The 17,068-nt window shown below is 48.9% G+C and overlaps 8 protein-coding genes across 8 annotated transcripts, besides 1 other annotated feature; 2 read left to right on the forward strand and 6 right to left on the reverse strand.

Annotated features, from left to right (window-relative positions):
- Positions 1-64: 64 nt before the first annotated feature.
- EKO05_0009298 (uncharacterized protein) lies at positions 65-1,276 on the reverse strand (the record flags this gene model as incomplete). Its single annotated transcript, XM_038946746.1, has 1 exon — positions 65-1,276. One exon carries the CDS (start codon positions 1,274-1,276, stop codon positions 65-67), a length of 1,212 nt encoding a protein of 403 aa, XP_038795897.1.
- A 1,041-nt stretch (positions 1,277-2,317) lies between these two features.
- On the reverse strand, positions 2,318-4,088 carry EKO05_0009299 (uncharacterized protein; the record flags this gene model as incomplete). The annotated part of the gene is made up of 2 exons (XM_038942154.2): positions 2,318-3,624; positions 3,677-4,088. 2 exons carry the CDS (start codon positions 4,086-4,088, stop codon positions 2,318-2,320), a joined length of 1,719 nt encoding a protein of 572 aa, XP_038795898.2.
- Positions 4,089-5,710: 1,622 nt separating this feature from the next.
- Positions 5,711-7,013, forward strand: EKO05_0009300 (Elongator subunit elp4; the record flags this gene model as incomplete). The annotated part of the gene is made up of 2 exons (XM_038942058.1): positions 5,711-6,218; positions 6,283-7,013. 2 exons carry the CDS (start codon positions 5,711-5,713, stop codon positions 7,011-7,013), a joined length of 1,239 nt encoding a protein of 412 aa, XP_038795899.1.
- A 15-nt stretch (positions 7,014-7,028) lies between these two features.
- On the reverse strand, positions 7,029-7,292 carry EKO05_0009301 (uncharacterized protein; the record flags this gene model as incomplete). Its single annotated transcript, XM_038946747.1, has 1 exon — positions 7,029-7,292. One exon carries the CDS (start codon positions 7,290-7,292, stop codon positions 7,029-7,031), a length of 264 nt encoding a protein of 87 aa, XP_038795900.1.
- A 154-nt stretch (positions 7,293-7,446) lies between these two features.
- Positions 7,447-7,483: a tandem repeat.
- Positions 7,467-8,145, forward strand: EKO05_0009302 (uncharacterized protein; the record flags this gene model as incomplete). Its single annotated transcript, XM_038942145.1, has 2 exons — positions 7,467-7,614; positions 7,664-8,145. 2 exons carry the CDS (start codon positions 7,467-7,469, stop codon positions 8,143-8,145), a joined length of 630 nt encoding a protein of 209 aa, XP_038795901.1.
- Positions 8,146-9,644: 1,499 nt separating this feature from the next.
- EKO05_0009303 (uncharacterized protein) lies at positions 9,645-10,644 on the reverse strand (the record flags this gene model as incomplete). Its single annotated transcript, XM_059637510.1, has 2 exons — positions 9,645-10,199; positions 10,249-10,644. The coding sequence occupies 2 exons, from the start codon at positions 10,642-10,644 to the stop codon at positions 9,645-9,647; spliced, it is 951 nt and encodes a 316-aa protein (XP_059493493.1).
- Positions 10,645-11,098: 454 nt separating this feature from the next.
- Positions 11,099-13,229, reverse strand: EKO05_0009304 (Carboxypeptidase D; the record flags this gene model as incomplete). Its single annotated transcript, XM_038942012.2, has 5 exons — positions 11,099-11,562; positions 11,653-11,911; positions 11,961-12,365; positions 12,416-12,985; positions 13,062-13,229. The coding sequence occupies 5 exons, from the start codon at positions 13,227-13,229 to the stop codon at positions 11,099-11,101; spliced, it is 1,866 nt and encodes a 621-aa protein (XP_038795902.2).
- Positions 13,230-14,592: 1,363 nt separating this feature from the next.
- EKO05_0009305 (uncharacterized protein) lies at positions 14,593-15,955 on the reverse strand (the record flags this gene model as incomplete). Its single annotated transcript, XM_038942059.1, has 6 exons — positions 14,593-14,814; positions 14,871-15,028; positions 15,075-15,235; positions 15,288-15,476; positions 15,530-15,669; positions 15,731-15,955. The coding sequence occupies 6 exons, from the start codon at positions 15,953-15,955 to the stop codon at positions 14,593-14,595; spliced, it is 1,095 nt and encodes a 364-aa protein (XP_038795903.1).
- Between the last annotated feature and the right edge of the window lie 1,113 nt (positions 15,956-17,068).

Below are 17,068 nucleotides of genomic sequence, written 5' to 3' on the forward strand. Positions count from 1 at the left end.
CGACGCTGTGGCTAGCTGTGTTGGTGTGAAGCCAGATGGGCTCTTTGTTGTTATGTTAAGCATCTCATAACGTCCCCCCCAAGAAGTACAGCGTCCGTGGTCCGGCGTGCAGAATCTGTGTTGCTGGTAGCAGGCGATCGGGCTGACGTAGCGTTCCGGATTCGAACATTGGTGTTTCCGACAAGGTGACTGATTTGTTGGCCCGAAATACAGGATCCTGGTTGGGCTTCCAGTGCCGGACGCTGTTTTGCTCGATGAATATAATGAACGTGTCGCCCTCTGACCGGGAGAGTGCTTCGATAGGACTCCACCAAGGACCACCGCCAACGCGATGTTCGTGAACCTCAACCTGATATGAGATTTTCGCTGCCTTGCGTGCAAGGGGATATTCGTATGTGTGATTTGGTTTGTTCTCAGTTTCCAAAGTGCCCTGCGCTCCATAGAAGTATTGAATATGCGTGGGATTTCCATCCGTGTCGTTCACGAATCGACCATATCCTTTAGTGATGAGAGGAGCACACGTCAGCTGGCGATCGTAGATCACGCGGTCTTCTGAGCGAGCGTTTATCCCTAGGTGTAGTCGAGAATCAATCGGGCGCGCCTTGACTTCGAACGCTTTCCCCTCGAAACAGATGTTGTCCCCAAACGGACAGCTGACTTCCGAAGTATCTGATTGAAGCATCGACACTGGAGAGACGTTGCAACTTAGAGATGTAGCATTTGATGAGTAGCACGAACGAGCCATGCCTACGGCTTTCGTCACGTCGTATGCCGTTTTCTCCATGTTTGTCTGGAGCATGTCTATCTCTGAGCGATTTTCGACCAGATTCCAGACACCACACTCCGAGGGTGAGATGAGGCGAGATGTGCTGGCACCGTTGGAGACTCTTGATGAGAACACCGCCAGGACAGCAAATACACCGATGTACAGCAGGGAAAACAAAGCGAGAGGCAACGTCCTCCATACGACTCCTTTGGCCTGACGCCAATGCCATAGTTGGAGCAAGAAGAATTTGAATGCGGCTGCTGGGCTAGTCGTGTTGCGAAGTGTATGCTGCCGCTGGAAGTGAAGCCCATCGTGAGCAGTTTGCGAGGCGTATATTTGATGGAGTGTAAAGCTCACTACTCGCCATAGGCGAATCGACACGACAGTGACGAACGTGGCGATGAATGCGAGCAGTAACGCACCGTTCGCTTGTGACAATGTAACTGTAGCACCCAGCCAGCGGCCCCTCGTCCAATCGATCCAGAGTCCTTCATAAATTGTGTAGGCCATGATGACAACTGAGTGTAATTACATACAAGGAGTGTTTGAGTTGTGCACTTATAACGCGATATCCTCATACAGTGGGTGAGAGGGCTTGTATAGGTACCTGTGGCATGAATGACCCTACGATGCCCAGGCACTAAGTATGGTCTAGGCATGAGAATGTATAGTTTAAGCATGAGATTGTTGTCAGACCGTAAGGCACAGGAACAGCGCTGAAGAGATAGGCTGCCCAGATCAACCATGCGAACTAGTCAACGTCTATCTGAGTCAGGTTTTGGCCGTAAACAAATCTCTTTAGCGAAGTTCTTCAGCCGCACCTGAATGTGTGCACACATCTGGACAATATTAGCGAGCCAAGACTAAACACCGCTTCTCCTGGTCGCGCCAAAAATCATGTGACAGTGGATATATGCGTTACTGGACGCACACGACGCCATTGACACGCGACCAGAATGCACGTGATACTGAATCCATGCGACGCTGAACACGTAGAATACCGGTACTGGCGAGACGATAAGTGTTTTTGAATACCTTGGAACATACCGCAATCAAGTGCAAACGATTCAAGGAAAACTTTGAAGAAGAACTCTCGGTAGCTGACGAGAAATGATAATTGACTAAGGACTGTAGGAGACCTGCTTTATCTCTTTCGTGTACGCCAGAATGCAGTAGAGAAAAAACAACCATGACAAATCTACTTAGAGCCGCAAGGTTTTCGACCTCAACTAAATTAATCTCAAAGTCTACCCGAAGAGTAGCCATCCGGAACAAGGGACTGTCATAAGCGTAATGCAAACCGGCTGGTACGGAACGCTCAATGCTCGCTGTCTTTCTCCAGGATTAGTGTCTTTAGCGAGGTACTTAATTTTTCGGTTTATATTTTTCGATTAATGAGTCTATAAGTATACTCTTCATCTTTCACTTTTCATAGAACTTTGGATTATCTGTTTATATACTGCCAGGTCTTAACACCTTGTATTTACTAATAGCAAGAGCAATGAATAAAAGCAGAAGCCTTGCACTTGAATCGACTTTCAATGCAATTACCTAGACCTTGTGTTCTGCCGCTATTCGAGGTAAGGTTTTGCTCGAATGGATGGTCTCACTTAGTCCCATTGGTCTTTCATTCAATAACCTCCCATCATTCTCCTCGTCCACCTTCTGAAACACGTCATGCACCAGGTCTCTTCGTGGATTTTCTTTATGGTTGTCGTTTCGCCCGCTTCGATTACTCATTGCGCGGTTAGGAAAAGCAGAGCGAAATGTAGTGCTATCGCGCAACGCTATGACAGAAGGATGTGGAGCCTGAAGCGGCAACTCTAGGCTTTTGTTCGCCGAAGAACTTCGTGAGCGGACATGTTCGGAGAGCGGATTGGCCGATGCCGTGATTGCTGCTTCGCTTTCGCCGCGGGAGCGCCGTGGATTGGCATGCTGTTTACGCCTAAGGATGTACAAGACCAGGCCGACGAGAAGGAGCGTACCAACTATGGAACCGACAATCGCTCCGGCTAGGAGGGCAACTTGGGACTTCTGCTTTGTGATGGGCGAGACACGACACACCTGCTTGATCTTTGCGTCCGCGCCCTTGGGGTCGGCTGGTGCGACGACTGCGGGCGCCAGTTGGAAGTTCTGTGCATCAGGGTCGACCACAAGGTAGTTTTGAGTGAAGAAAGGGAGACCCAAGGTTCCAAGCATAATTGGACCTGTTTGATTTGTCACGGCCATGTTGTACACAGTAGCGTTATCCACTTCTAGCACACCTGCAGCATTATACGCCCGTGGCCGATTGTAGAGCTCACTTGCCGGAATGACTGTTTTGTACGTGGGAACTGAAGGTTTGGATGCGTCTTTGAGTGGCACACCCGTATCAGAGATGGTAATGGTGATGGTACCCACGGGAGCCGTCGCGGCGGGAAGTTCGAAACGACGTGATGTTTCGTTCCACACGGCAGTCTTTTCTGCGCTCGCCAAATTTTGTAGCATCTGTGCTGGGAGTTTAAGATCTGAGGAAAAAGGGTCGAGATGTACGACGAGAGTGTCCGTGGTTTCCGAGAAAAGGCTGGTACTCTTACCGCCAACATCGTACGTTATAGCTGTGAGGATGGCGCATGTTGGACAATCCGAGAACATAGGAAAGGTAGTTGCAGCGCTCTTGAGCCTGCTTTCGTCGTAACCTCCTATAATGAGCAGGCCATCTTGTGGTGTTTCTTCGGATTCGGATCCAACCCAGAGTCCATACGTCCTAGAAGAAGCTTGGGCGGAGTCGACGAGGTAGTTCAAGAAAGTTGAGTTCATTCCTAAGGGCAGAGTTGCTTTCGAGTTCGGCTCGTTCTCCATGAAGAGATCTGCGCTTGCTATGGTTACTTAGTAGTGTAGATATACGATCTTGTTTAATTGTGGACTCACTGTCTGTAGAGCCATTGGTATAGAACGGAAAGGGTGAAAACTTGTTGGTTGTCGGTTTCAGGCCAAAGGACATCGCATCGTCGAAAAAAACGTATGAGCTCGCCAGTGCTAGGTCAACAGTATCTCTACTGCCTCCCCAAATCGAATAATCAACCTGTGCGAATGACGTCGAGGTAGCACTGTCATATATACCACCAAGCTGACCGAAGCAGCTGCTGTTTGTAGCCGCTACGCATTCCGCTGCACTGTTCAAGAATATGTTGTTCGAAAGTGTCGAAGGCGTCAGAGAGAACGGTTGTGGAGGAGTGCCAACGGAGAAAGAGATGCCCCTGGATAAGATTGTGCCGGCTGTGGCAACTGAGTTGTTCGTCCAAGGTAGAATCAATGGCACAGAACCATTTGGACAGGCCATCGCAACCTGAATACCTTCGAAGAAGGCTCAATCTAAATTTTTGTGTTTGTGGTATAACATTGGCGTTCCTGGGAACCAGCGACTTGGCCATGCGGTTCCTGATATGAACAACAGGACACCCCTAGACTGTCAGTTTGATCATCCACATGCCTGTAGGGCTTCAAGTTTGGGTCGGGCTCCGACGTCAGGGGCCTAAGCATAGCAGGTAGGAGCTTCATGGGTTGCGATTCAGGGTTCCTTGTTATGTACATTTCTCAGATCACTTATGTTCTGACACAGAGTGCTCGGACTTAGGCCTATCATTATCCCGACTTCTGCTCTCATGTCACCGACTTTCAAGGCGTTGACAGGTTTTCAATCCCGTCCAGGCCTTTACTTTCCGCAATTCGACGATATTCCACGACATTAACAACAGGTATAGGAGTTGTTGAAAAAGTCGGTATTCGGACCGTTGTCTTCGGAACCAGAGTAGTGACGCCCCTTCCCGCACATCGAGCCAATCAGCGTACTGATGAATTCTTTATCCATCGCGACAGTTACGTGGATCTCAATCGCCTCACTGACGATCATGCCGATCTCGTTGCCCAACTCGTGGCCCTCATTCACACCACGGCTAGATTTGGTCTCACACGCATCATAGTATTCGGCGGCCACCAATCTTGATTAAGCGCCACGGCGGTCTTCGCTTTTAGGAAAGGCTTAATCAAGTAAGGGGATTGCCATCCTGGCAGTCCTTCGTTCGAAGCGAAATGTGAGCGCGAGATGACTCTCAGTCGCGGGTCTCTGTGAGTACTAGTGGATGCACGCATGCTGCGTACTTCTAGTACTGACTAGAAACCAAGAATGAGTTTGGTAAAGGGATTTGTAGCCTTGGTCCGGACTTTTGTGGTGATAATTGCACATAAAAATGCAATTACAAGAGTGGATGCGATCCTGGCTGGTGTGATTTCAGTCCCGAACCCGAACCATCCTTCCTGCTGAACAATGCTGTGCATACTCTTTGCCTTGGTTACTGATTCACTTTATTATGGGACTATGGTATGGGCAATTCATCTTGACAATGGTTTATCAGTGGCAGCGTTGTGCTCCGTGAGTACTAGGAAGAAAGGAGAAGTGCTACCAAATTTGGACTTTGACACCCTAATTTTGGCACAAACTGGGATTTTGTTTCTTCAAATGGCGAAAAGCAAAAGAGAGACAGGCTGGTAAAAGAATTGATAGCACGTTGCAACTTTGCAATTAAACTTCTAGAAGCTTACCAAAACTTCAACTTGTGGAACCAGGATGCCTTGCCGCTCTTGCTGCAGCTTGCGCAGCCTCCTTCGCTAGAACATGTACGTGAGACATTGCCCTAAACCTAGAGAATCCTCTGGCCGCTACTTCTTTCGTAGCTCTCAACGCCTTCCCGTAGAACTCATTTGACCTCGATGACTCTTCTGACTACAGCCTGCCCAAAACCTCTCACCCGTCTTGGCCCCAAGCCCAGCCGCAGCAACGCACGAAGTGGGATGTGATGATCCAGTAAGGTTAAGAAATTGTTTAATATGTCTAGCTTTTGTGTTTAGACATGAGTCTAACAGTGAGAGTGACGTCTAGCGCGATTCCTTATCTTAACTATCGCCATGCCACAATTTCTCGAGCTTCCCCACCACCTAAAGCCTACGCCCACACACATGGCCTTTCGCAAGCGCAACATTGCGCTCTCACGCGTGCCAGCAGATGGCGACGCGTCAACTGCACCTCCGACCCCAGCCGTGGCTCCTCTTGCGCCTACACCAACAGGTGTGCGCCCCTCTCCCATTGACGGCCGCCCCACTACGTCCACAGGCACACCTTCACTCGATGGCATCCTGGCAGGGCACGCTGGACTGCCCTTGGGGAGCTCTATTCTGATAGAAGAGAGCGGCACGACGGACTATGCAGGTGCACTGCTGCGTTTCTATGCCGCCGAGGGTGTGGTGCAAGGCCACAAAGTGCATGTCGTAGGCATGGGCGAGGTGTGGGGTAGAGAGCTGCCCGGAATATCAGAGGATAAGGGGCATGAGAGAAGGAGGGAGAGTAAGGAGAGAGCAGAGAAAATGAAGATTGCGTGGCGATATGAGGGCCTGGGACAGTTTGAAAGTGCGAGAGGTGCGTGTTGTGTATCTAGTTGTATGCAGTATCAAACAGTCCGAAGTCTGACGATTCTGGGTAGGGCCACAAAGAGTGCAAGGTCAAGGCGAGAATGCAGAGGAGACGACGTTCTTTTGTCACACATTCGACTTGGCGAAGCGACTGACGCTGCCTGTGGGTACGGCTGTGAATTACATCGCGATACCAAGATCGGTATCAATTTCTTCTTCGCCATTCGTGTCGATACTGCACAACGTGCAACAACAGCTTGCATCGACGCCAGCCCACACGATACACCGCCTCGTCATACCATCTCTCCTCTCACCCGCGCTATACCCTCCCACGTCCTCGCACCCCAACTCCGTACTCCAATTCCTGCACGCATTGCGTGCGTTGCTGCGGAAATACCCAACACGCCTCACAGCCATCCTCACACTCCCACTCTCGCTATATCCTCGCTCGTCAGGCCTGGTACGCTGGATGGAGATCCTGTCCGACGGTGTACTCGAACTCTCGCCCTTCCCATACTCGCACGCACAGATGCTTGCACAGTCTGCTGGCACAACGAAAGACGAAGAGAAGCCGCAGGGCATGTTCGCCGTACACAAACTACCGGTGTTCCACGAGAAGGGCGGCGGTGGCGGGGCAGAGGATCTGGGCGAAGACATGGCGTTTACACTGAGTCGGCGAAAGTTTGTGATAGCCAAGTTCAGTCTGCCACCACTGGAAGGGGATACAGAAGCGCAGGAGGCGGCGGTGAGGGAGGCGGCGGGTGGGAGTGCGATGCCGAAGAAGGCAGATCTCGAGTTCTAAGTTGTGGTGGGATGCTCAGCGTCCGTGAGGAACATCATCATCGGAGCTGTCTTCGCCCATCATGTCCTCCATTTCGATCTGCTCCCATCCTGCGCTGCCGGCGCCTGAACCAAGGCCTCGGGCGTAACCGCGCCCATACGAGCCGTGTCGTGGATTGATGGACATGCCTGAGATCCGGGCGCGGAAGCCGTCGCCCATGCAGGACGACAGGGCGAGGAAGATTAGGAAGAAAATGAACGGAATGAAGAGCAAAAGCGACAAGAGTACTAAGATATTCATCGTGACGCGTCCTGTTGTTGCGTTGAGGAAAAGTCGTGGTGCAGCAAAAGCATGTGGCAGACACTGGACCCTTGTTTTTGTCGTCATCGCTCGGGAGCTAAATCGATTGCCCGAACCCCTGGCAACGACGTCTCGACTTTCTGTCGCAGCAGCAGACAATCACTTTTACATACAATGACTATGGCTATGACACAATTACTGCATCTACCACTGAGTGCGCTGCTCCTGCTCACATGTGCGCTTACAGTCTCAGCGCACGGCGGCGAGCATTCGCAAATTGAAGTCGCGCCGGACGCAGACTGGGCGACTCGACACATGGCTGGTACAACATTGAATTCACTCAGCAACGACAGCACCTAACAGTCGCGCAGAGGAGCATCACATTTCTGGCTACGATGCCGCGACCTTCTTCAGTCTCCACGATTACGACAGCACCGGCGTATGGACGGCCCCCGACATCCGACGCACATACGGTCTCTCGGACCCCTCCTCGCAGCACATTAGCGAAATGAAAAAGCAAATGGTTGTGCAAACAATTCTCGACATGTTCGATATCGACAAGAATGGCGAGATCTCGCTATCTGAGTTCGTCACTAAAGATTCCATGAACATCAAACTGCCCGACTTTGGCATGGGCCCAGGACACCACGGGGATGACGAGTATGAGTATGAGATTCACCATTGGGAGAAGTACCACTCGGGAGAGGATGTGAAGGAGGAGGATCTTACACATCCGGAGGATATCGCGCATTTCAAGCTGCACGAGCAGAAGGAGGCGGCGCAGGAGGAGTGGGAGAGGCTAGAGAAGGGCATCGTGGAGAAGAACATCCCGGCAAAGTACAGGCAGAACTAAGATCTGCAAGAGGAAAGAGGTGCAGATTGTTAATTGTATAGCATGGCGAGGCGTTGTGGAGTTTCGACTGCGTCCAGGCTCGCAAGATGTTGATGCGGGTATAATGAGGGGCCAACGATGAGACGAATACACGATATCGGGTGACGAGCGTGGCCGTTTTACGAGATCACTGGGATTGACGACATAGGACACTGGCTTCTGCCTCTAAGCGTATACACCTCAATTTTACAAGCTCGCTTCTCCGTTAGCGCCTGCACTGTTGACAGCGCTCACACGGTCAGTCTCATAGCTTCGCGCAACCTCGAAATATGTTGGACCCACGTTTTGGTGAGCGTCTAACATCGGAAGGTCACGGCAGTGGGTATTGGCGTTTCTAGTGTATATTCGACTCGAATGCACATCTTACGCTGGAAGAGCAGGACGATATCGAATTCCTTCCATATCAATGCTTTGGCTGGCAACACGACCCCCTACTTTCTCATCAATTTTATCTGCTAACATGTCCCGCTGGAGTCTAAAAGTCTTGTTATTGCACACGATGTGCCTATTAAATACCACATTTGGCGTCGAAAATCAGTATCCAACACGTCCACAAGTTATTGGTGTAGCCTTTCGACTCACATCTGACCATGGGTAAGTAATGCTGCCGAGCCTTGCGCGGCTCTCTTGTTAATGGACAGCTGAGTGTTTTCATATAGCTAGAGTACACTGTTGCTTTTTGCTATACTTAGCTAGCACTGTCTATAACGTACACTCACGAACTATAGAACACAGATGTTTTACCTTAGAACTTACTAGTTAAGGCGTAGTGTAATAGTATCTACAAGTTCTCTATTACAGGCTTTAGTATCTTGCAATTGTACTAAGTTATGGACGCAAGCAACACTAATATCTCTACTTTATTTGTTGTTGAGCGCGCGGCACCTAGGGCAGTAGTCTAAGAGGAGCGTAGGCTGTCTACCAATGCCTTCTTATCGAGTTGTGTATACGTACAGATCTACTTTGTATGACCCTTATACCCGGACCCAACAAGCTTTACGGATTTGTACTTTAATCTCATGCTGGAAATTGTTCTATTAGTCAAACAATGAGCTTTTACAGGAGCAATTATCCGAATATTACGAACTCAACAATTTAGCCACTCAGATGTTTGGTTAATTTGTGTTGAACTCATGCTGTAGCAAAGGCTCCATAATACTTGAAGCTCTTGTCCGTCTTAAGAGCTCAAGGCCAAGTCTTGGCGGCAGACCTTCAAGACCACGATATGAAGGATACATGAGATTCTTCCGAGTAGATCGTCTTGATTCCTATGATTCCAATATCACTACAAACTAAAAATGTACCAAACCCCGATGTGCTGTTCAGTCGCATATAAGCAGATGACAGTATACTTTGACTACTGAGTCTCTCATATATATGTGTGTTGATTTGCAATGCCCCCTCTCGATTCTCGAGCTGCCTGATCCCATGTCTCTAGGAAAGTTGTGATGTCAGCTGCTTCACTTCGACCAGAAAACAATGAGATCGTCGATATCTCGATCATCCAAGTCCTCCGGACGTTTTTTGATCTCCAGTAGACTATCCTCACGTGAGCTCCGCAGCTTGATGTAGGTTTGAAAACACGCTGTGAGCTCCCTTTCAGCGTCTTTGTACTGTCTTAGTCTAGTGAGAGCCTTGTATCTCATCCAGCTAGCCCGAGTCTTCTCTGGCATGAACGTATGTGAGATTGAAAAAGCGTCAAGTGAATGATCGAGGAGCGCGAGAGCCATTTCTGGATTTCCAAGCATGATGTTGTGCTCGGCTACTTTGACGAACATGTCAGCGGTACGGTGGTGGCGATTTCCAAGGGTTGACTTGTAATGCATAAGCGCTCGACGGTGGTAGTCGAAACTGGCTTCCACATTCCCAAGAGCATGCAAGAAACGGCCTGTGATGAATGATTCGCGATCTTCTTGGCCAAACTCCTCTTCCCTATCTCGAAACCCTTTCGAAAGAGTGCTTGAAGCGAGATCGTTCTTTCCCTGTAGCCAATATGCTAATCCCAGGTTCGCAAGCTTCGAAAATTGTTAGTGTGGGTATGTTCCGCGTGGGTTACAGACTTACAGGCAATGAGATGGTAGTTGGTTTGAATTTGCCGTACTTCTGCATCTCTGTTATGGAGGTCTTGAAACACTCTTCTCCCTGTTTCCAATCACCATTGAGCATGTGTGCGTTGCCTAGTTCGTTCCAGGAGATAGCAAGTCGCATGTCATCAGGATGGTGTATGTGCTTTTCTTTGACCATGGTGTCATTGAAAAGTGTATGGTATTTTAACGCGTTGATCGGTTCGTTGATCTCCAATGCAATGCATCCTCTGTTATGCGCCAATTCGACCAGCGAATAGTTCACCTGTTCAAGTGTGTCCGAGCTGTTTTCGAACATGTCAGGGTGCTCGAGCAAACGTAGCTTGAGAGAGTCGCATATGGACTGCGCCATGTTGTTCGACACAGTTGCTTCCATTGAATTTCCGCGTTCGTGCTGATACCAGGCACTGTCGATTAGAAGCCTGGCAAACTCAAAGTCCTCGTTAGAGTCGGGAGAAGGTGTGAGCGTTGGATAGACAGTTTTGAGTCTCTGTATGTGGGGAAACAGATTCTCACATTCGGCCCAGCGCGCTACGCTGTGCCGCCAAGTCAGCTCTATACTATCGTTAGCCGAAACTAACAAGCGCAAAGATAGTTGTCCTAGGTCTTGTTTACTGCATTTAATGCTCTGTATAAGTATCATTCAGTTCCAGCTCAACCTCTTCAGGTTCGTCTTTCCTACCTCTATTAGAAGGCCTGGGTAATTATCCATCAACGAAGATAGATGACTTTTAAAGTACTCACGAACAAAACGTCTATCTAGCTAGAGCTCTTGAAGTAACCCCATGAGTCCAACCCCCTTGCATATCTGAATTCCGTACTGTTCTTTCTTAGCTTGTAGTCAGAAAGAAATCTTCTACCACTGCTGTCCCATTTCGCAGAAGCTCTAACTGTTTCTCCGTACATGTGTTCAGGGCATCCCAAGTGTAGCACCTTGGCTCTCCTTCATCTATCGGCAGCTGATTCTTGACATCAAAGCTACTTGCCGAGCCCTTTGAACTATAGTTTGAGGATCCTGCGGTAGACAAGTTCCCAGTGGCGACATCTCTGTCGAACATGACGCGGTCGAAAATATGAAATACCGTCTCAGGCTGATACGCGCCGACAGCATGACCGGCGTTGAACACACGCGAGAAGGACACGGAACCATGCTGACGGACAAGTCCACTGCCACTGCCGCTGGGAACGGGAGAAGTGGCGTTAGATACGGGCAAAATAGATTGATAGCCCGCGTCGTGAAATAAGGGAGCTGCGGGATATGAGAGAGACAGACTGACCGCTTCGCCGCCCAGCCCTAGATGTAGTTAGTACCGTTGCTGGATAGATTGAAGAAGCGAACATGATGTGTGGAATGCTGAATATGTGGGGTTTGAGTAACGCTTACAGTTGCAACGATAATCGCGATCTCCAAAGATTAACGCAATTTTGATATCGCTATTTGCGACACGGTTCATTTTATCGATAGAAACGCGAACTAGATCGCCAGTAACCCCTAGATATGTCTGCGTTATGACGTTGGAACTAATGCTGAAGTTGAGTGGTACACCGAGTTCTTTCTGAACCCAGTCTTGGTTCATGTACCCAATGATATAATCTATCAGTAGGGGAGATTTGGAACCTCGGGATATATCGAATGGGTTCCGCTATTCATGTCAGTTGTGCCAATAGCCAAGTGGACCACAAGAGACCCACCTTAGAATTAGCTGTAAAGGCGCCTTGTACATATTGGAAACAATAAAGCGTCGCCGTTGCACATGCTTCGTTTACAGTGTGGTTTGTTCCATACTGTCCTAGTTCAAAGATGGCCAGGGAACGGCAACGCTCGATCAAGTCATAACATCCGCCTTCCTTAGTCAAGTTTGTGAGCGCGCCGCGGTAGACATCCTCAGAGATAGTCTGTAAGCCATACGTGTTGTTGAAGGCATATTGAGGATAATATGAGCCTTCAATTTTGGCATCGACACACCCGTTTGTCAAGCCAAGGGTGTCGAGATGGAGATGTCTTGCATGCACACCGTCCAAAGTACCGTTGTGAGGTATTTTGTCGTTTTGGGCCTGGAAATGTGCCATTGCGCCCGGAACCCAGTGGCCGCCATACTTGGAGACATCAGCAAAGGAACAACTTGAAAGAGAATAGAAAGACAAACCGAGTTTCCCCAAATACTGATTCGGTCATTGGAAGACTTATGTTCCGGGAACTCTTGCAGCCAAATCTGAGTGAACTTCCAGAGGACTCTTGCTGCATTTGTGGTGGTGTTTGCAGCGCTACTTGGTTCCTGGTTGGGAAGAATGCCAATAACTGATATAGAATTTGATTCCTCAGTTCCTTGTGCCTGTGTTACATTACCCGTAAGAAGATCTAGCACACTAGGGACAAGGGAGTCATAAGAGAATCCGACTTTGACAGGCTGATCAATGTACAACATCGACACGTTGTTGTTCCAAGACCAAGGGTTTAGTCTCGTACTGTTCGAGTCGGAATTGATGTAGCATGGCCCGTTCTCGGAAGTTGCTCCCATAAGCGATGTGGTGCCTGGACCACCTCCAAGATATAATGAAAGTGGAGCATTCCTCGCATCGTTGCGGGACTCGAAAAACCAGAAGAACATGCTTGCATTATACTCTGCTGCACCACCAAAATCATCAAGCAAATAGCTTAGTAGGTGGATGTAGCCGCTAAACGCACGAACGCCAGGAGTCGTCTCGCAAATGTGTGTCTGTATTGGGTCAGCATATTGTGGCGTATGAGAGACATAGTAACACCCAGTGCTTACAAGCAAGGCTGATACGTACTTCTTTATAGGAAATCCAGGCTCCAGCAGCAACATTAGAGGCGATTGTACGGAGGCCCCTAGAATTCTTACTGGGAAAATCAGAAATTAAATGCTCAGGGACGAATGCGGATGCGGAAAGGAAATGCAGAAAGAAGTAGAGTATGAGGTGGATGGAAGAGCGACCCATGGTGGCCACAGTGATTGTGGTGTACGGGCTGCGATTTGATATATTTGCTGGTAGTGTGGGAATAGTATTTATGTAGCATCTGGACGCTGCAACGCAATGTGGCCGTTTAGCGCCCACTGCTGTTTTCAACTCTAGGGCGTGTGAAAGACGCCTTGCGAATTCGCCTTGAATCCTAGGAAACACACAACAAGATATCAAGATACCTAGCAGCTCACGCGTACTTCCAAATTCTCGCCGGATGGAGGACGTGAGGTCGGCAGGGCTTGTGCAAATGGCAGTGCTGTGGATCTGAGGCGTCCAGCCGCAGTCAAATGTTTCGTCACAACTGTAGAGTCTCGCGGAAGGGTTTGGATTTTACTCGCTTCGAGCTTCAGCAATCATAAGCTTCTCATTTTCTAATGTGTTGAGCAATTGTTTTATCTAAAGATACTACAATACTTCGAAGTACCACGTGGCTTTATACCTCTTACACAGTCACTCGAAGAAAGCTTTACCATGGTGTTTAGGTATTACTACTACGATTAGATGAATAAAAGCTTAGCCTAGTTGAGGAAATACCTGTATTCACATGGTAAGCTTGGCCGCACCCAGAGTACAAAGCCCACAAGTGGCGCAGCACTTTCCGCCAATAATCATCCGTGTTGACCCGTGGGTGCGGGCCAAGAAATCTTGCCGCGATCAAAGCGTACCGGTGATTGCCCAGTCTCATCCATCCAGAATTTGCGAACCGGATTTGGGATTGCCCCCCTTTTTCTGCCTTCACAGTTGGACATATGATCTGTGGTTTCGTCATCTAAGTAGCTCTTGGCTCAGTCGCGAATGCCTCCATTCACATGAGATTCATTTTATTCGGACTTGGAACCTCGAATAATGTTGTAATGACTACAATCGTCTACGCCCCAAACACAGCCACACTTCGGAGGAAGGCCTCGTATTACTCGGCCGACACGTCAGTCAAGAGGGGATCCCATCTGTCTGATGAATGAACATATATATGCATGATTTCAGCGTTTCAAAGACTTCACCAGCACGGCCTTGTCAATGCCCATGTCTTGAAGACGTATGTTCTCCAATATGTGCACCCAGAATCCAATGACAGCCCAAACCAAACGAAAGGGCAATCACTGTGGTGTCTACCATAGGAGCGCCGACACACAAGGAACGATCTCATGCATTGACTTGCCCTGACTTTGACGATTTTGACATGCCAGTATTTGGCGGCGGACCATGGAACAAACACAATTTCAGTCATGATAGAATGCGGCGTTCACAGCCACAGAAGAAATTTGAACACGTGCAAAGTTCAGGCTGGTTGCATACTTGCACTTGTCTGCAATCACAGTTGAACTTACAGTCTAGTTCGCTAACAAAGCTTTCCAAAGTTACAGCTATCCTCAGTACCACCGGTAACTTTGACACCCGAGAAAGTAATATTTGAGCAGCTACCACTGCCACAGAGAATGTAATAGTCCTTCGCCTTGGAAGTAACGGTACCGGTAACATTCTTGAAAGTCACGTCCTGGACTTTGACCCCATTGGTGGCATTGCCTGTTGGGCCGCCGTTGAGATAATCTTGTTGAACATCCTTGAAGATTGGTCAGCTCGATAATCAGACGTCGGAGTAGCCTGGCAACTACTTACAATACCGTATTTGCTGAGGTTGGACAGTGTGATATTCTGGAAGACAATGTTTTGGACCACGCTGGCTGTTGCTCCAGAAACTGTCTTTATGCGGACGCCGTTCTCACCATTCTTGACCGTGGAATCATAGAAAAAGATGTCCTTGATGGTTGTATCGCCTAGCTCAGTCAGTCAACCGTAGAATACTGAATCAGAAGAACGTACTGCCGACGCTTCCAATTGATAAGCCATGAGAACCGTCGCAAGACGCGTTCCGCACGGTGACATTACTAGAGCCTGAGCTGACCGCAACGCAATCATCCTGATTGATTACGGTGATGTCCTGGAGAAGTACGTTGGTGGCTTTCACATTAAAGCCGTCCGTGCTAGCATTTCATTAGAGTGAACACTCAACGTAAAAAGTGACTGGTATCGTACTTGTGAGCAGCAGGCGCCCCTCCCGATAGCTTGTTCGGAGCCTCACCAGCCAAATTGTCCAACTTGACATTTTTGACCACCAAGTTCGACCCCCCAAGCGTAAAACAATGGGCAGGATAGTTCTTGATCACAAGGTTCTCAATGAGCGAGTGGGTGCCAGCGGCTTTGACCTGGATAAAGTGGTTCGGCCTGCAATGATTTAGTATTGCACAAACAACACAGTCAGTACAGGGGGATCATACTTCTCGACGCCGTTGTCGCCTTTTCCATCCCACCAAGCCGCTCCGTTTCCGTCAATGACGGCCCCGGATGCAGCGGTGATGTGGAAATCTGTCCCTCCAATCAAGATTAGAGGGCTCTTCCAAGCTTTGAAGCCGAACGTCTGCGACAGCATAATTTAGCATGAGTCCATGTTAAAAAGTAACGATAGAGCGCAGACTCACCGTTGTCCCAGCAAAGGTCACAGTAGTGCTAGGGTTTACTTTTGTGAGATCAAGCTGGCTCCCAGCGGGTACCGAAATATTGTCGAGGATGATTTCTGTACACGAAGCAACGACGGCAGAGACTTGGCTGTAATCCGTTGCTGTGCATGAGGATGCTGTTGGGGCAGCAAGTAGGGTTTCAGCAAGTAGAGCGCTACTCAGGGCAGCGAGAATGCACCTGTGCATCTTGACTTTGACTTTGGATAGAAATATCGCGTTCGGGTTTACACAAAAGTAGTGACACAAAGTAGCATCGATCTGACTTCGAACCATGATATATAAAATCGATTGTATTCACCTATATGACTACGGCCAGTATCCTAATGCTCGGACACACTGGCACGCTCCTTTGAAACACGCGCCTGTGTTGTCCAGCTTGATGCGCGATTTCTCCTCCAGTCCAGTTGATGAAGACTCGATCGTCCAAATGAATTGTCAATATACCAAGGACGAGTTTGTCCAAGCGTTGTTTGATCCGCTAATTTTGTCTTCATGATGTGCTAGCTTCGCGCTTTCAATGACTCACTCTTGTGGCCAAATTTAAGCTTTAGTTAAGCACGGCTGGGCAGTGCTTTCGTATGCTTGGTGCGTCTTGTCTCCATTCCGTCCGGCGGCTTCTCGTTATTGCGCAAAAGCGTTATTGCGCAATGGTGAACTGTCGCGGAATAAATTAAATGCGGGCGACCTACGGGCCTTTTGAAATGAAGAATTGATTAGCTAGGTTCCCCTTTCTGCAAATAAACGGAATTGGGGAGGATTGATTTCTAAGCTTCGTCTTATTTAGATGGACTCAATGTACGGTGCGCAAGAGCTGCTGTTGCCTTGGCCAAGTCTAGTGTTGGTTATGCTGCTTCAGCTTATATGGCGGGCCGCCCAGTAGAAAGCGTGGAAGAATCTTCGCCAGTTTTGCTCAGAATTTTCAGAGCCCTAGAAATCGCAGCCAGACCCTAGAGGCGTATAGTAGGTAGTTTCTGCACCTCCATTGCCTCCTGAATAGCCACTGCCTCTTTCGACCCAAGACGCAGGAGGGAGCTCTTCACAAGGTTACCAGGAAACGGACGGTCGAAGTGTCCCTACAAGTTGATTGACTCTTCCATCGGCGATCATCCAAAAAAATTCCCTTTTGTGCCTGGAGATGTTCAGCCACTCGAACTCAACATCATGCCACAGCCTATAACCAGTGTCAAGACCGACCATAGACTCGCTAGGCTCAACGAGTGATATGCATTCCACTGTCGCATCCGTATCGTCCACACAAGACCAAATCGCATCTTCTGTTGTCATGTGAGGGTCGTCTTT

The sequence above is a fragment of the Ascochyta rabiei genome, chromosome 16, assembly GCF_004011695.2.
Source record: "Ascochyta rabiei chromosome 16, complete sequence".
Taxonomy (NCBI): Eukaryota; Fungi; Ascomycota; class Dothideomycetes; order Pleosporales; family Didymellaceae; genus Ascochyta; species Ascochyta rabiei.